We start from the raw sequence: 18,471 nt of genomic DNA, 5'->3' as shown, positions 1-18,471 counted from the left end.
AAGAAGCAGATTATATACCTTACCCATCACTTCTTTACTTATGCTTTTAGTAGAGAAGAATATAACTGAAAAACAACCACCTGTTTGTAATTTTCATGGGAGTGAGGTAAATCTACAAGCAGAAAGGGGGAACGTCAAACAACCCAAAGATCCCAGTAAACAACCTCTTCAAAGTGTAAATGGATTGCATCCCCATGACATGTCCTGCACAAATTTAGTGAGAAAGCCTCAAAGTAAAAATAATAAATTCAATTGACATGCTCGTGTAAAAAGGCATCTATTTTGTTTTTAATACAAAATGACTCAGAGAAATAAAAAGAAATATACAAGCCAGTTACTGAATTAAAAAAAAAATCCCCACAAACAATTTAGTCACATTTTATCATCTTCTACCTGAATTAGGAAACAGGAAACTACATTACCAACCAATGTTTGTCCCTTTGAAGAACTCTTACTGGAGGCGGGGGTGGGGTGTGTAAGATGGGGAAGAGAAAAATATCCAAGCAGTCCCTGAAATCTGGCAGGTGGTATTCAGAAGCCACTGGAAGCTTGCCTGAATCCATCCTGATGAAAGGGTATACATGTGGTTGTTGGGATACAGCCATCTCCTCCGTACTTCTTGCTAGTAATGATCTTCATTAGAAGGAGGATCCTGGTCTGGCACTATTTGATGCCATAGCCTGAGGTCTCAAGGTCAAGTAGCCTTGGAATCTTCCATATCTTCACTGAATCTCCCCCATATACAGTCTTTTGTCACTCGACGCTGAGAGAACTAAGGTGAAAAGAACATGTAAGATATCTGGAAATATTAAAGTTCAAGGAGACTTGATATTCAAGGGCTCTTGTGTCAAGAGCCAATTCTGATATGAGAGAGGAATTGGATTTTGCTTAAATTTCCCTCCTCCCAATCACACTTTATAGGAAACTGTTGCCTGGCTTCTCAGATCAAGTCCTCTCAAAACCACAGGGTGGACTGTTCTAGCTTGATACAATATTGAGCTCTAAATTCTCATGCCCTTTATCAGTCAATCCTTAAAAAAATGGATCTTCTGTCATTCTAGACACGAAGACCCAGTTTCTGTCAGTTATTTTATAAATGTGCTTCTACTTGTTATACTTGACACAATAAAGAAGCTACATTTTCTCAAATTCGACTCATTATTTAGCTAGCCAAAAAATATTAAACTAAAATTTATACATGATTTTTTAAAAGTTTTTTTGGTTTTTGGGTCACATCTGGCGATGCACAGGGGTTACTCCTGGCTTTTTTCTTGTTTTTTTTTTTTCTTGCTTTTTGGGTCACACCCAGCAATGCACAGGGGTCACGCCTGGCTCATGCACTCAGCACTCATGGGACCATATGGGATGCTGGGATTTGAACCCGGGTCGGCCGTGTGCAAGGCAAACGCCCTACCCACTGTGCTATCACTCCAGCCCCTATACATGAATATTAAGAAACATTTCTTTTATTCAAATAGTGTTAGGGGACACAATTTTTTGTTTGTCTTTGGGCTATAACCCACTATGCTATAACTTATTCCTCACAGTGCATGGGGGACCAAGTGGTGCTAAGGATCAAACTGGGTTGGTCATGTACAAGGAAAGTGCTGTACCACTACACTATCTCTCCAATCCTGAAACAAAGATTCGAGGCAAGTAAACTCAAAAGAACTAGGAATACTTCCTTTAAGATTGAGGGGGGATGGGCTGGAGTGATAGCACAGCGGGTAGGGGTTTGCCTTGCACGTGGCTGACCCGGGTTCAAATCCCAGCATCCCATATGGTCCCCTGAGCACTGCCAGGGATAATTCCTGAGTGCAGAGCCAGGAGTAACCCCTGTGCAGAGCCAAGTGTGACCCAAAAAGCAAAAAAAAATAAAATAAAATAAAAATAAAAAAAAGATGGGGGGGGGAATGGGTATTTTTCTTTGTTTTTGGATCACACCTGGAGATATTCAGTGGTTATTCCAGGCTCTGTACTCAGGAATCACTCTTGGTGGACTCAGGGGACCATATGAGATGATGGAGATCAAACCCAGGTCAGCTGCAGGCAAGCTAAGCACCTTATACACTGTACTATTGCTCCGGCCCCCCATAAATGGTGTATTCCTTTCACCCTCACTACTTAGAAATAAATCTGTTAATGATTCCCATAGACTGTTTACACGGAAATTCAACAAAGGATGTCTATGTCTGTCTCTATTCTCAGGGCCCCTTAGGGAGATTCTTAAGAGTTTTCCTATCCCACAGTCAAAATAGACTTACTGATGGGTTCATCAGGATGGAAAGCCACTTCATTGATAGAGCCAGCATGTCCGGGTAGCTTATACAAAATCCTCCTGCTTGTGGTATCCCACACATACACAAACCTGCAAGGGACCATAAGAAAAAAGAGTAAGATCTCCCAGAGCTAAAAGGAGAGCAGAGGCGTGAGTTTTCAAGGAAGATGGACTCAACAATACATTTGTCACACGCGCGCACACACACCTAAAAATTAAAATAACATCTGCTGATAACATTAGGTTTCAGTAAACCAGTATCAGTATACAGTACATTATGTTGACCACCTAGAGTTGAGTTTCCATCCTTTATCCTAAAATTGATCTCTTTTACTTTACATTCAGCTACTTTTATTGTTTTGGGGCCACACCCTGCGATGTTCAGGGCACTCAGGGATCAATCCTGGAGGAGCTTGGGGTACCAATAAAGTGTCGGGGACAGAACTGGAGGTACCATGTGCAAGGTAATCACCTATACAATTTCCCCAGGCCCTATATTTATTATTTTGAATAGATTTTCACAGGAGTATACAGGACTTTCTATGTATTTTATGATGTCATCTTCAAATTTCAGTTTTATTTTCTCTCTCCCATCCTTCCTGGTAATTTTGAGCCATACTTGGCGGTGCTCAGGGCTTACTCCTCCCTTTGTGCTCAGGGATCACTCCTGGTGGTGTTTGGTGGACCATATGTGATGCAGGAGATTGGCCCCGGGTCAGCAGCATGCAGGAAAATGCCCCACCCACTGAACTACTGCTCCAGTCCCTGTATACTTTTTTTTTCTTTTTTTGCTTTTTGGGTCACACCCGGCGATGCACAGGGATTACTCCTGGCTCTGTACTCAGGAATTACCCCTGGCTGTGCTCAGGGAACTATACGGGATGCTCGGAATCGAACCCGGGTCGGCCGTGTGCAAGGTAAACGCCCTACATTGCTCTAGCCCTGTATACTTTTTATTGCCTTTTTGTGTTGAATTGCTTTGATTTCACCTAATATTTTTTTGAACTATGATCCAGCTTTCAGAAAGTGGAAACTATTTAGAAGGTATGAACTCCAACCATAAGCAGCTACATGTATAAAATGGAATAGCTATAATTATAGGCATTACTGATATTTCAAACTTCTAAATATAGCTAAGAAAATGAAGATGGTCCTGGGGAGATAGTACAAAAGACAAGGCACTTGCCTTACACAAAGTCAAACTGGTTTTAATCCCTGGCATCCTCTTGGTTTCCCAAGCCCTACAAGAAGTGATTCCTCAGATTCTGACTGCAGAACCAGCAGTAAGTCCCAAGCACTGCTGGGCATTGTCCCCAAACAAAACAACAAAGAAGCAAAATAAAATCAGACACTTCCAGCTTCCTTATCCACAGTGTGAAATTCTTATAGTAAATGCTGTTTATTTATGTTTTGGGGCCACACTTGGCAGTGCTCAGGGACCAGTTGTGGGGTTGGGATTGAAGCTGGGTGGCCTGCATGCAAGGACAGCAATCTATGCAGCTGGCCCCAACCCCCCAACCTCTTAATCATACTGTATGGCTCTCAAGTGTGAGGCTCCATCTGAACTTAAAAAGTTCCTAGAAAAAACTGAAGACAGAACCCCGTTGTCTACAGACTCCTTGGCTCCGATACTTATGCTCTCCCTAGTGTCTTTACTGTCATGAAGAAATAGTAACTGTCCTCACTAATTCAGTTATGATGTATCTGAGCTCTGGAGAAGACCTGGGTTCAAATCTCAATGCAGTTATTTCATAGCTAAGTAACCTTTTATGATTATTTTAACTTTTCTGAACTTCTCTTTCTTGGCTGTTATATTAGAAACAATATTGATCCCAGTTTAGTTGAGAGAAATAAGATAATGTATGGAAAATGCCTGGCTCAGAGAATTAATTCATTATCAAAACAGAATCACAAGCAGTCAACAGGCCTACTAAATCGAACACTCCTAGCAGAAAGACTGTTAAGTTTTCGCAGAGTTTTAGATAGGTCTGTTGAAGAGTTTTAAATTTTATTTTGAGGAAGTAGGTGATATACAAACACAGAGAGGGGTATTTGCTAAACCCAGGCCAAGCTGAAAAGCAATTTCTGAGAAAAAAAAAAAAAGGATACATTTTGCAGGCTGGAAAAAGTCAGCAGAACTGATCTCCAAGGGTTTACTTTCAAGGCCTCACTCTCCATGGCTGACAATTAGGTACTAAATTTAGAGAGGTTCTCTATTTTCTTACCTTGGTATGGTAACATTCAGCAGGATTCAGGATCTTTATGTAACAAACAGAGCTACTTGCAGTCTTGGGGTATACTGGCTAGGTGGCTTGTGAAATCTGACCAACCCTCAGCAGGTTTTGCGGAGACCAGAGCTATACTGTACAAGTAAAGTTGAAAGAAATAGTGGGGAGAGAAAGAGTGGGAGAGAGGACCCCCAGGGCTAGGAGACATTCAAAGGACCAGTGTGGAAGCTATTTATATGCTGGAGGAACATGGGCCTTGATTCCTGTACTGCCTGGTCCCGAGTATGGAAGTGACCCCAAGTGAATACCCAGCCAGGAGAAACTTCTGAGCACTGCTGGGTCCCCCCCCCCCCCCAATCCCCGCTAAACAACAACAAAGGAGCCAGAGAGACTGTATGTGGTTAAGGCACTTGCCTTGCATGTGGCTGAACCCAGTCCGATCCTTAGCACCATATGGTACCCTGAGCACCAGTTGGTAGAAAACCTTGAGCACAGAGCCGGGAGTAGATACTAACCACTGCTGAGTGTGACCTAATAATACCTCCCCTCCTCCTAACAAAGAGGTTATTGAAAGTCAGAAAGGAACAGATACAAACTGTTCAGAAGAAAAGCTACGCAGGGGCTAGAGGTAGTAGAGCAGGTAAGGTGCTTGCCTTTCCTTGAATGCAGCAGAACTGGGTTTAATCCGCATAGGGTACCCTGAGCTTCTCCAGGAGTGATTGATCCCTGAGTGCAGAACCAGGAGTAAGCTCCAAACGCAGCTGGCTATGGTCCCCAAACAAATAAAATAGAAAGAAAAAGTGGGTGGTGGTGATGGTTGAGAATTCTAGAATCTTTTGGTGTGTTCAGCATTTATCCACAAATAGGAAGTGACCAAAGTGAAGTTCTAGGTAGGATCTTAAGAGGGGAAAAAACCTCCTGAATATGCTGAAAACCCAAGCCAAGAAAATACTTGACATTTATAGGAGGTACTTTTACTAACAGGGAGAGAATGGAGAGAGAGTTAGGCCAAAAAAGGTTAAGAAGGCTAGAAAGAGCTCAACAGGCTGAGTGCATACACTGCATGAGAAAGAATTAGATTACATCACCGAAACAAATAGTTCTCCGAGTACTGTCAGGAGTGACCCTTGGGCACAGAGCCAGGAGCAGCCCCTGAGTGTGGCTTGACAAGAAATAAAAATCAAAAGGGTAAATATCTCCCCTAATGGGACCAAAACTGAAGAGTTGGCCAAACTTTTTTTTTTTTTTTTTGGCTTTTTGGGTCATACTTGGCGATGCTCAGGGGCTACCCCTGGCTCTGCCCTAAGAATTACTCCTGCTGGTGCTAGGGGGGCCATATAAGGTGCCAGGGATTAAACCCTGGTCGGCCACCTGCAAGACAAACACCCTACCTGCTGTACTATCGCTTTGGCTCCTACGGTTGGCCAATTTTTTACCACTCCCACTGCCTCGGGCACCCAGACATCCTACTGAATCTGATTCCCTCCCAAGCACAGGTCACTAAAGACACACCAAACAACACTTTCTGACTGAATTCTCTCCCTTCTGTTTCTAATTTATTAAATAAAGCCAGTTTAAAGTGACAGGAGAAGGCTGCAGTCTCTATTCAGCTCAGAGCTGGAAAATACATGTATTTTTATGTATTTCTCATGCTACCTAACCCTCACCAACTGTCCTAGCAACTTTCCCTTTGAATCCAGATCCTGCTCTGAACCATTCCCAACATAGCATCAATAGATGAGCTGATATGTAGGGCAAAATCTGTCATCCTTGACCTACAAATTCATTTAATAAGTGTTTCGTTCAAGTACTGCCTAGAATAACTCTGGTCAGAAATGCATTCATTCTGTGGCCTTCAGAAGCAATTAACTTTTTTTTTTTTCCAGCTACACTTTGTGATACTCAAGGACTCTTTCTGCTCTATTGCCTTTAGCCCCAGGAGTAAAAAAATTAACGTGAGTCCCTTACTATATTTGTTGAGTGTAAGACGTAATATTAATAAAAGCCAGATGTATAGTGTGGTTATAACACAAGCAAAGAGCAGTGAGTTATTCCCACAAATTAATGGATTAAGGCAATCACAGATAGGACATAGAGGTGATACCAGATTATCAGAGAGATAAGAAGTTTGGGTAACTGAGAGGCTGAGAGAGAATCTGGACATGAGAATGTACAAAGGAAATATGATCATGAAAAGCCCATGGTGATGATGGGGGAGGAGCACACTCCAAGCATCTGAATGAACGGAAGCATGGCAGAAAAATCTGATATGGGAAAATGTAGTCAGATTAGGAGTTTAACTTTTATTTTAATAGCAAGGGGAGCCCAATAGAGTCTGATAAGGGATAAAGTCAGATTCTGAGTCTGAATTTTATTTTGATAGCAAGAGGAGCCCAACAGAGTCAAGAAATTGCTTACCCTCCAGGAATTAAAGGTATCCAAAGAGGGTAGAAATGATGTATTTGTCCTCTCTGCCCTTTAAACCCATCATACCGCACATAGCTTCATCTTTGAGTGCAATCATAATTCTATGTCTGCTCTAGTTCAGTATCCACACTTCATGTATTAAACATGAGAAGATACCTGCACAGCTACATCATTCTTTACCTCACGCCCAGTAATCCTTACCTGTCAGCTGAGCCAGCTGCTATCTTGCTTCCATCAGGTGACCAAGAACATCTCAGGAGATTCTATGATGATGAATAAACAGGAATCTAATGAATAAAGCAATGTACCAAACTCCTTTTTTGTTTAGACTCAAGAATTACTGAGACATTAGATTTTCAGCTTTAATTATTATCCCCAGAAGAGGATCAGAAATTAACTTATAGCTGTGGCTCAAGACAGCATAATTTATTATTTCATATCAAATAAAAACCAATTGTAGAAAATGTTTAACTTATATGAAAGTGGACCTGACAATAAAATTTTTTTCCCCTTCATATGGAGGATCCCTCTTCCTGGACCTCCCCTTTATCTTAAAAGATGACAGGGGCCAGAGTAATAGTACAGGGGGTAAAGTGCTTGCCTTGCACGTGGGCAACCTGGGTTTGATCCTGACACCCCATATGGTCCCCCAAGCACTATCATGAGTAATCCCTGAGCAGAGCCAGGAGAAATCCCTAAACATCACCAGGTATGTGCCCCCTTCCCCTAAAAAGAAAATAATAAAACCAATTCAATGAAAAGAAAACTTAATTTTTTGTTTGTTTTTGGGGCACACTTGGTGGTACTCAGAACTTACTCCTGGCTGTGCTGGGAGGACAATATGGGGTGTTGGGGTTCGAATCCAAGTTGGGTGCGTGCAAGGTTAGAGCCCTACCTACAATAGTACTATTGCTCTGCCCCCAACAAAGGATTTTTGAGAAAGAATTCTGTCAGTGGAATCCAGCTTCTGCTGCCACAGAAATGGGCCCAGGGGGCCAGGAGGAGGGATAGTAGTGCAGAGCTAGCAGTAACAGCATTGCTGGGTGTGGCCCCCTCCCTCCAAAAAAACAGGGACCAGCTTCAGGACTGATCTAGGAGAGACCTGGTATTTGACCGTCCCAAAGTTTTCTGAAAAATGTGGCCATGGCTGTGTGACACCTACAAATTTCAGAGCTGACAGCCCAGTGAGGAGTACAGAAATTAAATGTTTAAAATTAAACATTAAAAAATATGAAAAAATATGAAATAAAATAAGTCAAAATAAAATTAAAAAAAAACAATTACATGCTGTAAGAAACAATATAAAGTAAATAATTTAGTGCCTGCTAAGGTACAGGGAGGGGTTGGGGTGGGAAACTGCGAATACTGATAGAGGGGAAAGTCAGATTGATGGTGTTAGAACACTGCACACTTAAAACAATTGTACTGTGAACAACTTTGTAAATCCTAGTGTTTAAAGTTTCATACAAAAAAAAAAATTCTGTCATCAGTGGAATATAGCCCCTTCTTAGAGGAACTGTTCTCAATCTTAAGTACTTCTTTGAAATTACTGGAGAATAAAACTCTGCCATGCAGAACTTACTTTCTCAAAGTTGTGTACATTTCCTTGAAATATCTTCACACATCTCTCTTTTGGAGCAAATGGCCGGACATCCCATACACGCACTGCATATTCAAACAAACAATGCAAAATAGCCATCAATGACAGGCTTGCTGAGGACATGGCTACTATGGAACACTGCTAGCCGGTAAGTTATTTTCCTTTCCTAAGGAGAATGAAATGTACTCAAGTTCCATTAATAGAGACATAGAGGAAAGCTGTGAGGGGTATGGAAGAGCAGAGAAATGTCAAACACACTAATGGGGATTTGCAACAGCAAAGTAGTTGGGCATGACTCCATTTCAACGAACCATTGTACATTCCTCTGCCGACTCAGAGTCATAGCCAGTAAAGCTTTAGTGCAACAATCTAAATACCACTGAATACCGAGACAATAAATCTATAAAAACCAAACTTAGGATTGACCTTTTCTGATGGTGCTCATAGGTACACTTAATGGTCTAAACTTGAAGAAGGTGAAATATATCTAAAGAGCACTGTGCCAAGAATCAGTAAAAGTGAATTTGATTCCAATCCGAGTTCAACTGTATATAAAGGTGATGTCAGATAAAGTGTTTGAGACTTTGTCTCCTCTGTAAAAAAAAGAACATCAGGCTAGCAATGTGGCATAACTGGCAGAACACATGAATAACATGTGCAAGGCCCTAGTTCTATTCTTAGCACTACATGGTTCAAGCATAGCTATATGTGAATCCTATAAGAAATAATGTGCTCTAGGTCTGAACCTGGGTCTCCTGCATGCATTGCATGTGCTCTAGGTATCTCTCCTTTTTTTTGTTTTTTGGCCACACCCGGCAATGCACAGGGGTTATTCCTGGCTCTGCACTCAGGAATTACTCCTGGCGGTGCTCAGGGGACCATATGGAATGCTGGGACTTGAACCCGGGTCGGCCACGTGCAAGGCAAATGCCCTACCCGCTGTGCTATCACTTCAGCCCCCTCTCCAATTCTTTTTGGGGTATTTTAGGGAACAAGTAAGATGATATATAGAGAGACCTAGGGGAGGGCTCAGTTGCTTCGAGCTTCTGCCTTGCAAGCATGAGCCTGTAATCCCTGGTGCTGACACGGAAGTTGAGCATGATTCCTACAGCTCTGCTATTTGGAGGTGCTAAAACAGCATGTAATCATTGGTCCACTGCAGCCAGGTGTGTGTGAACACCGCAACTGGAGGGTGTGCCCGTGCACATCAAAGTCAGGAAACATAAACTTAGCTGAGCACTAAAGTTAAACATATCAACAGCAGCCAGGCAGGCATATTATCCCAGGTCATTGCAACAACAATGAAGGAAAGTGAAGGGGGAAAGAGTGATAAATATAAGGGTTCTAAAAGACTGAAGACAATAATTAAAAAATCTGTAATACTGTTATATAGCCATTACATAAAACTCTTCTTTTATCTTTTTTTTGTTTTTGGTCCACAATTTGTAATTTGTGCTCAGTGATCACTCTTGGTGGTACTCAGGGAACCAAAAGTGGTGCCAGGGATTGAACACAGGTCAGCTGCATGTAAGGAAAGAAGCTTACTGCGTACTCTCTCTGGTCTAATAACATAAAATTCTTACATTTTTACAAAATCTCATTTTTTCTTACTATGAACAATGTCTAGAATGGCAAATCTACTGATAAAAATGTGTATAGGGACCAGAGCGAAAGTACAGTGGGTGGGGTGCTTGCTTTGTATGTATGGATTTGATCCCTGGCACCTCATAGGTCCCCTGAGTCCTTCCAAAGGAGTGATTCTTGAGCATAGAGCCAGGAATAAGCCCTGAGCACCACTGTATGGGGGTGGGGGGTTGTGGCAGGTGGAGAGAATATATAAATATTCAATGGCAAGAAACTGCTATAGCTGTTTTGAAAAATTTATTTTTTTGGTTTTTGGGCCCACCAGGAAGTGTTCAAGGCTTACTCCTGATTGTGGCCTCAGGGATCATTCCTCAGGGATCATTGTATCCCCAGGTGACCATATGGAGTACCAGGGATCGAACCTGGTTTGGCTACATGCAAAGCAAGCACCCTATCTATAGAGCTAATTTTCTCTAAAGCTACAACTATAGAGAAATTCAAGTACTTGAATGCAAAAAGAGTTAACACAAAGCATTTTAGTTCCTAACAATTCTACAACAGAGAGGCATTTCCAAACTTCCTTAATATTAAATATGTAATTCAACAAGTCATTTTTCTGTTTTCATAGAATAAACCCATCCTCCTCTTTGACTCGTAAGCAAAGGACAATAGTGTAAAATTTTATAAATGAAAATATTAGGATATAATGAATACCTGTCCTTATTTCAATGAGGATCTCTTATCTAACAAGAAAGTTTTGAAGTGGGGCGGAAAGACCTAGTGGGTAGAAAGAACACAACTAAGATATCAACAGCTCAAATAACCAAGGCTTAATCTCTAAAAATGCTTGAGATCTATCTTGGATGGACTGCCAAAATCTTATCTTTCCTGGGGCTGGAGTGATAGCACAGTGGGTAGGGCGATTGCCTTGCACGCGGCCGACCTGAGTTTGATTCCCAGCATCCCACGTAGTCCCCTGAGCACCGCCAGGAGTAATTCCTGAATGCAGAGCCAGGAGTGACCCCTGTACAATGCTGAGTGTGACCCAAAAAGCAAAATAAATAAATTAAAAAATAAAGTTAACTCCAGCTGTATCACCTTATTAAAAAATTTCTAATCCGGGGACTGGAGCGGAATTAGCCAGGAGGTAATCCCTGTGCATTGCCGGGTGTGACCCAAAAAGAAAAAAAAAATTCTAATCCCTACAGTGACATCTCATATTCTATACCACTGATGTAACAGGAGAAACACACTACATTGGATGGGGTGTAAAGCAGAAGGTAACCAATCTCGATTTTTTTAAAAAAAATTAGCACACAAAGGCTCAATCTGTAACAACATGTTAGTAATCTATGGGGCCGGAGCGATAGCACAGCGGGTAGGGCGTTTGCCTTGCATGCGGCCGACCTGGGTTCAATCCCCGGCATCCCATATGGTCCCCCAAGCACTGCCAGGAGTAATTCCTGAGTGCAAAGCCAAGAGTAACCCCTGAGCATCGCTGGGTGTGACCCAAAAAGCAAAACAAAACAAAACAAAAAACAAAAACATGTTAGTAATCTCTCACACACTTTCTCCTAAGGAAACCTTTTTTTATCATTTAAAATAAATCATTTATAATAAGCAATACAAAATAAATTATTTAGGGCCTGCTACTGGGGCAAGCTTGGTTGGTGGTTGGGAAAATTTGAAATAATGGTGGTGAGAAGGTATAAAGGTAGTAGGACTGGTGTTGGAAGATTGAATGTAATAAATTATTATAAACAACTTTATACAAATGAAATAAAATTAAAAAACTTACTAGCTGTTCCTGACTTTTCCTTTGAACCCCATTTATTTTAACATGTATTTCTAGCACTTCAATGCCCTTTTTTTTTGTTTTTGTTTTTGGGTCACACACGGCGATGCACAGGGGTTACTCCTGGCTCTGCACTCAGGAATTACCCCTGGCGGTGCTCAGGGGACCATATGGGATGCTGGGATTTGAACCAGGGTCGGCCACGTGCAAGGCAAATGCCCTACCCGCTGTGCTATCTCTCCAGCCCCCATCAATGCCCATTTTTTTTAGGATTATAGAATATTTTTTTTCTTTTTGGGTCACACCTTTCTTTTTGATGCACAGGTGTTAGTCCTGGCACTCAGGAATTACTCCTGGTGGCATTAAGGGGACCATATGGTACGCTGGGAATCGAACCCAGGCCGGCTGTGTGCAAAGCAAACTCTGTACTATCACTCCAGCCCCCCCATTTTCTTTAGGAACCACACTGATTTGGACAACAGGATAGCTCTGCGTTCTAATGTTATCTAAAGTTACCTGTATTATCCATTGCATTGGACAAGAGGTAAGAGCCTTCGGAACTTAAACTCAGGCCAGTCACTGAATCTGCGTGGCCCCTCATGGTATAGGTCAGCTTATTTTGGCGCAAGTCCCAAACCTGCAAAAACAAAAAGCTGCTCCCAGAAATCAAAGTAAAAATAGCAAAGCAATAGAATTATTAGAGAAACTGCCTAGAGATATTGGTATCCTTGTTGATCTGGGTGTGGGTCAATAATTACTTTACTACAAAATAAAGAATCTAATCAAAGAGGAAAAAAATCCTTGTCTTTAGAAAAAGGGAGTCAAAGTTACTATGCTTGATTAGGTAGGTATAAGCCAATAAATGTCTCGTATAAAGAGAAGTTTAGAGACCAGGGAGTTAGTTCAAAGGACTTCAGTGCATGTTTTGAATGCGGAAACCCCAGGTTTGACAGGGCATCAACCTTGGAACACTGCAATGGGTAAGGCTCAAAAGACAAAAAAAAAAGAAAAAGAAAAAGAAAAACAAAACAAAACAAAGTTCATTATAAAGAGTATAATTTATAGAGGTTATTTTCAAACCATTATAAAATATCTAATTAGGTATTCAAAAGACAGGGCCCAAAGATGTGACTCACAGCAGAGCACGAATGCAGCCATGGGTTCAATCCCTGGCACCATGTGGCCCCTGAATGTCACTTGGTGTGACTCCTAAGCACCATTACCACCACTACAACAAAACAAAACAAAACAAAAACCCAAAGAAACACTTGAAATTAATTATTATTTTTTGGCTTTTGGGCCACATCTGGCAATGCTTAGGGCTCACTCCTAGCTCTGTGCTCAGGGATTACTTTTGTGGGTTCTCGGGTGCTGGAGAAAGAAGCTGGGTCTGCCACACACAAGGTCCCCTACCCACTGTACTACCTCTCTGGCCCCAAAACTTGAAACCTAATTTATTTTGCAGAGCCAGAGCCAGGGGCCAATCCAAGTTCTCACATTGGAAAAGTTCTCTATTACTGAACTATAGCCCCAGTTCCTTGATGATTTAAGCCCAATTATTTATAATTTAAAATATTGTGATTTTTTGTTAAATACAATTATAAGAGTAATATGCAAAATTATAGATGTGTGGTTTTATTTTGGGTGTCACACCTGCAGATGCTCAGGGCAAACCCCTGGGCTCTGTGCTCAGGAACTGCATGCCACTGGGCATGCAGTGCCAGAGATTGAACCTGGTTTGGCCTTGTGTAAGGAAGTGCCTTACCTGCTGAACTATTCCTCTGCCCCAAATATAGATGTTTATTGTTGGTGGGGGTAAAAGTGATAGTACAGCAGTAGGGCATTTGCCTTGCCTGAATTCAACCTGAATTCAATCCTAAGTACCTATATAGTCCCTGAGCCCACCAGGAGTGGTCCCTGAGTGCATAGCCATAGCCAGGAGTAATAAGCCCTGAGCACCACTGGGTATGGTCCATAAACAATGAGGTCCCCAGTTTGATCCCTCGTGCTGAGCCACATGCACTGAGTGCAATCCTGGCTGTGATGCTTTTTGGGACCCCTGGTAACACAACAGAGTATGTGATCAATGGCACATAAGTAGGTGTGTGAGTATACAAGAACTGACTGTGCAAGCCCTGATGAGATGTATGAGCACCAGCAGGGACAGAAGTGTAACCTTTAGTGAGCACATATATGAACAGTACAGCCACTGGGCAAGCACCCCAGTGAGAATGTATAAGCCTAGTAGGCAAATGAGTACAACCCTTGGTGAGTGCATGAGCAAGCACTAAAACTAAAGTGAGCAAGTACCATGCCTGTGAGCACTGCAACCACATGTGCAAGTACCACAACCAGGAATAGGCAACCCACTTGATCCCATCAAGAATGAAAAGAGGAAAAACCTTTTTTATCATTTGTTATACATTCTTATACTCTATCTCTGGAAAAGCACTTCTGCATATGCATTGTTACTTGGTTAGGGAAAGTAGCACTGTTGTCCCATTGTTCATCGATTTGCTCGAGTGGGCACCAGTAACATCTCCACTGTGGACTTGTTACTGTTTTTGGCGTATCGAATACGCCACGGGTAGCTTGCCAGGCTCTGCCATGCGGGCGGGATATTCTCGGTAGCTTGCCGGGCTCTCCAAGAGGGACGGAGGAATCAAACCCAGATTGGCCCCATGCAAGGCAAACGCCCTACCTGCTGTGCTATGGGTAGGGAAAGTATGAGAATCAATGCAGGTGAAAATATCAGAGTTTATCAAGTTATGATTCATAAATCACAGCACTATCTTATGTGAGAGACAACATGATGGAGTGGAAAGAACAGACTTAGGGTGACTTTTACCAGTTTCTGCTAATTGGAATCAAATTTTACTGGTTGCTAACCCTTCTTGAGTCAGTTTCTGGCTGGTAAGATGGGGAGTAATGACATTTAGTTCTTATGACTATTATGAGGATTACAAATAGGATGCTTAATACAAAAACAAAACAAAACAAAAAGGATGCTTAACATTTGCCTACTATTCACTTGGTGTTCAATTGGTAGCTATTATTAAGCTAAAATTAACTCTGAAGCCTAACTGTAAAAATGTTTTACATAATCTACTAAGAAAAAGAGGAAAAAATTCTAAGTAGTATTTTTATCTATACAGACTGCAATTATATAAAAATATATTCAAGGGCTTGAGAGATACAATAGAGGATAAGGCACTGGTCTTGAGTGAGGCACCCTCGAGTTCGATCCCTGACACCACATATGGTCCCCTGCACATTTCCAGGAGTTATCCCTGAATGCAGAGCCAAGATTAAGCTCTAAACACCATCAAGTGTGGCTCTTAAACAACACAAAATATATAAACAATGGTCTAGAATGACATATGGAAAAATAACAGAAATTTGAAAGTCATTGGTATCATACAAAATTTCTTCCAAATTTAATAATATCATGTAGTTTTTCTCAGTGAAAAAATATAGAAAATCCCTGTAAGCAAGGTAGCTTCCTCATTTTGAAATGAATTCTGGTTGAATGTCAAGGCAATACACAACGAAGACAACTCCACTTTTCTCATCAATAACTCATTCAGATGTGTAACTCAACATAATCTATATACAATCATTTTTGTGTCAGAATATTTGCTGCCTCAATAATCAAGAAAGCTTGAAATATATGGCAGACAATTTTTGTTGAAGCTGTTCCACCTCTTCTGAGAGGCATTGTTGAAACCTTAAAAATTTTTATTTTTTTTACTTTTGGGGCTGGAGAGACAGTATAGCATCCCACTCGGTTCTCCGAGCATTGCCAGGAGTAATTCCTAAGTGAAGAGCCAGAAAAAAACTCTGAGCATTGCCAGGTGTAGAAAAAAAATGGTTTTTTGGAAGATAAAGTGATATGCTTGATACCCTATCAGTAGCAGTATTGTAAACCACAGTGCCTGGAAGGAGAAAAGAAAAAGGAAAGAAAAAGTGCCTGTCAGAGAGGCAGGCCTGGGCGGGGGGTATGGGAGGGAAAAAGGGGACACTGGTGGAGGGAAATGGACTCTAGTAAGGGACTTGTGACGGACTCACTAATGTACTCCTGGAACAATAAATTCTTTTTTTTTCTTTCTTTGGAACAATAAATTATCAATTATTTTTAATTTGTTTTATTAATTATTTAAGGGGGCTTAGAGCGACAGTACCTTAGAGCCACAGTACAGTGGGTAGGGCTCTTGTTTTTGCATGTGGTTTACCTGGGTTTTTTCCCCGGCATCTTGTATGTTTCCCCAGGACCACCAGGAATAATTCCTAAGTGCAGAGCCAGGAATATTCCCTGAGTGCCATAAGGTATAGCCCCCAAAGAAAAAAAAATTACTTTTTTTTAAAAAAAGTAATACCTGGCAGTGCTCAAGGATCATTCCTGACAGTTCTCAGGGGACTGAATAGGGTGCTGGAGATCAAACTCAGGTCAGCACATGCAAAGCAATTGCTCTACACATTGTATGGTTTCTCTAGGTATTGTTAAATATTGAGCTGTATAACAACCAAGAGAAAAATGTAATTAATCATCTCTCCTAGCACCTGGTAGCTATTTCCAGGTTTTTATCCCAGAGTTCTGCATGGATTTTGTGTGGGGTCAAAATATTTCTGGGATTTGCCAGATAAAGACTGAGTAGGGCTCTAATGTAAGCAAATCCCTTGGAAAAATGTCACCAGCTGCTCAGTGGACATTAGGGAATCTGAATAGTGGTAGGCAGTGTTGGAGGTTAAATAAGACAGCCCTGCTCTCATAGAGCTTTTAGTCTAGTATAGGGAAAACAGACAAGTGACAGGTCTGCACAAAGTGCAACAGCAGAGAGGAAATGAATTTTCCTGTGGAACAGGGATTAATAAGAACACTAAGACTGAGATTGGGTTTCACAGAAAATGAAGAACTCGAACAGGTTGTGCAAGACATATGTTTTACTTAAAGTAGAAGGGTATTCTCAGGAAATGATAATGTGTGAAAGATGAGTCTAAAAAAAATTACTGGATTGTAGGGAATTTAGCAAAGAGAGGGACTTGATAAAGCTTGAAAGGTGGACAGGAACAGGTTAAATCAAAAAATGTTTTGAATGTCTGGTTTGGACTTCATCTCCTATACCAGCAAGCCAAAGAAAGGTTGAGAGTAATGGAATGAGTCATGTTTGCAACATATAAAGATCCTTCCACCCAGATAACAAAGAGATATGAGTCCAAGATATTAACAAAAATCTATTTTATCCCTTTAATCATTATATTAAAAATAAAATTGGGGAGTTGGAGTGATAGTTGGGATAGTGGGTAAGGAAATTGCTTTACAGTCAATCAGTATATGATCCTTGGCACCGCCTTATGGTCCTTTGAGCCCACCAGGATTGATTCCTGAGTGTAGAGCCAGGAGTAAATCCTGGGCACCAGTGAATGTGGCCCCCAAACCAAAATGTGTATGTATATATAAATTCAGGGCCAGAAGATAGTATAACGGTTAGGGCACGTGCCCAATATACAGCCGATCTGGGTTCAATTCTTGGCACAAGATCCCCAAGCATTGCTAGGTATGACCTGGTATCCCAGTACTGAAGGGCCTAAGGACTAACAGATTTATGGGTCCCTGTGCTGAACAAATGGCCAGGTTGGCCAAGACTCGCCAGTGGGGTCCCTGAACCTCCTGAGTACTGTTAGGGAGCACCCCCCACAAAATAGCAACCAAACTCTCATTCTGACTAGAATGTAAGTCCCATTCTAGGATTACAGAAAATGCCAAAACATCGTCAATCAGACCATCAAGTCACTAAGCAAAGGCACATTTTGTTCTTTTGTTCATTTTCCTCTAACTCCTTGATCTTATTTCTAGTAAGAAGTACAAGGTTTCTACAAACAGTAGAATGTTTCTATTCACAAACATATATAGAATTTGTTCAGTTTAAAAAAAAAAAAAAAGAATCTTTCGGATGTGTTTTGGGGTCATACCTGCCAGTGCTGGAGGCTACTCCTTTTAGTACTCAAGTGGACCATGCTCTATAGAGGACCAAACGTGAGTCTTGACATGGAAAACATGTGTACTGGCCCTTTAACATCATGAAAAAATGTTTGCCTTCTCTCTTCATTGTTGTCATGTCTGGGGTTCACATTCTAGTCGTGGTCCTGAGGATCGCAATGTCAGTGCCATCTGGATGACACTTTGTGATGTGGGATGGTGCTGGAAACTGAACTTAAGAGTGTATGACTTAAGGCAGGTACTACTACTTGAACTACTTTTTTAGGTCCCTCAATTAAGATTTAACTTATTCTAATTTCTTGGGGAGGGTCTTCCCTAGTGGTGTTCAGGGGACTTGAGTCCAGTATCAACAATACTCAGAGCAGCGAAGGCCTGATGGTTCGGTGCTGAGGCCACTGACTCGGGGGCAAAAGGATGGCCACAATGTTTCAGGGATAAAACTTAGGACATGTGTTATGTGCCCCTGGCCTGGCCAATTCACGCTTTTTTGGACCGAAACTATTGGTGTTGAGAAGCTACTCCATATTGCCTCCAGTCAGTAACTTTCAGGGGACCCTGCAG

At 41.5% G+C, this 18,471-nt stretch overlaps 1 protein-coding gene across 1 annotated transcript in view; it reads right to left on the bottom strand.

The window, feature by feature from the left end:
• Positions 1-261: 261 nt before the first annotated feature.
• The window catches only part of SNRNP40 (small nuclear ribonucleoprotein U5 subunit 40), a 32,864-nt gene continuing 14,654 nt past the window's right edge, over positions 262-18,471 (bottom strand). Inside the window, exons 6-10 of the mRNA XM_004603545.2 lie at positions 12,429-12,549; positions 8,516-8,598; positions 7,135-7,196; positions 2,265-2,368; positions 262-772 (exon numbers count right to left, since the gene is read on the bottom strand). Coding sequence (XP_004603602.1) covers positions 723-772; positions 2,265-2,368; positions 7,135-7,196; positions 8,516-8,598; positions 12,429-12,549 — 420 coding nt within the window. The 3' untranslated portion in view covers positions 262-722. The remainder of the gene's footprint in view (positions 773-2,264; positions 2,369-7,134; positions 7,197-8,515; positions 8,599-12,428; positions 12,550-18,471) is intronic.

The sequence above is a fragment of the Sorex araneus genome, chromosome 5 (assembly GCF_027595985.1).
Source record: "Sorex araneus isolate mSorAra2 chromosome 5, mSorAra2.pri, whole genome shotgun sequence".
In the NCBI taxonomy this organism is placed as follows: domain Eukaryota; kingdom Metazoa; phylum Chordata; class Mammalia; order Eulipotyphla; family Soricidae; genus Sorex; species Sorex araneus.
Note: the sequence above shows the minus strand (reverse complement) of the source record. Positions and strands in the feature narration are given on the sequence as shown.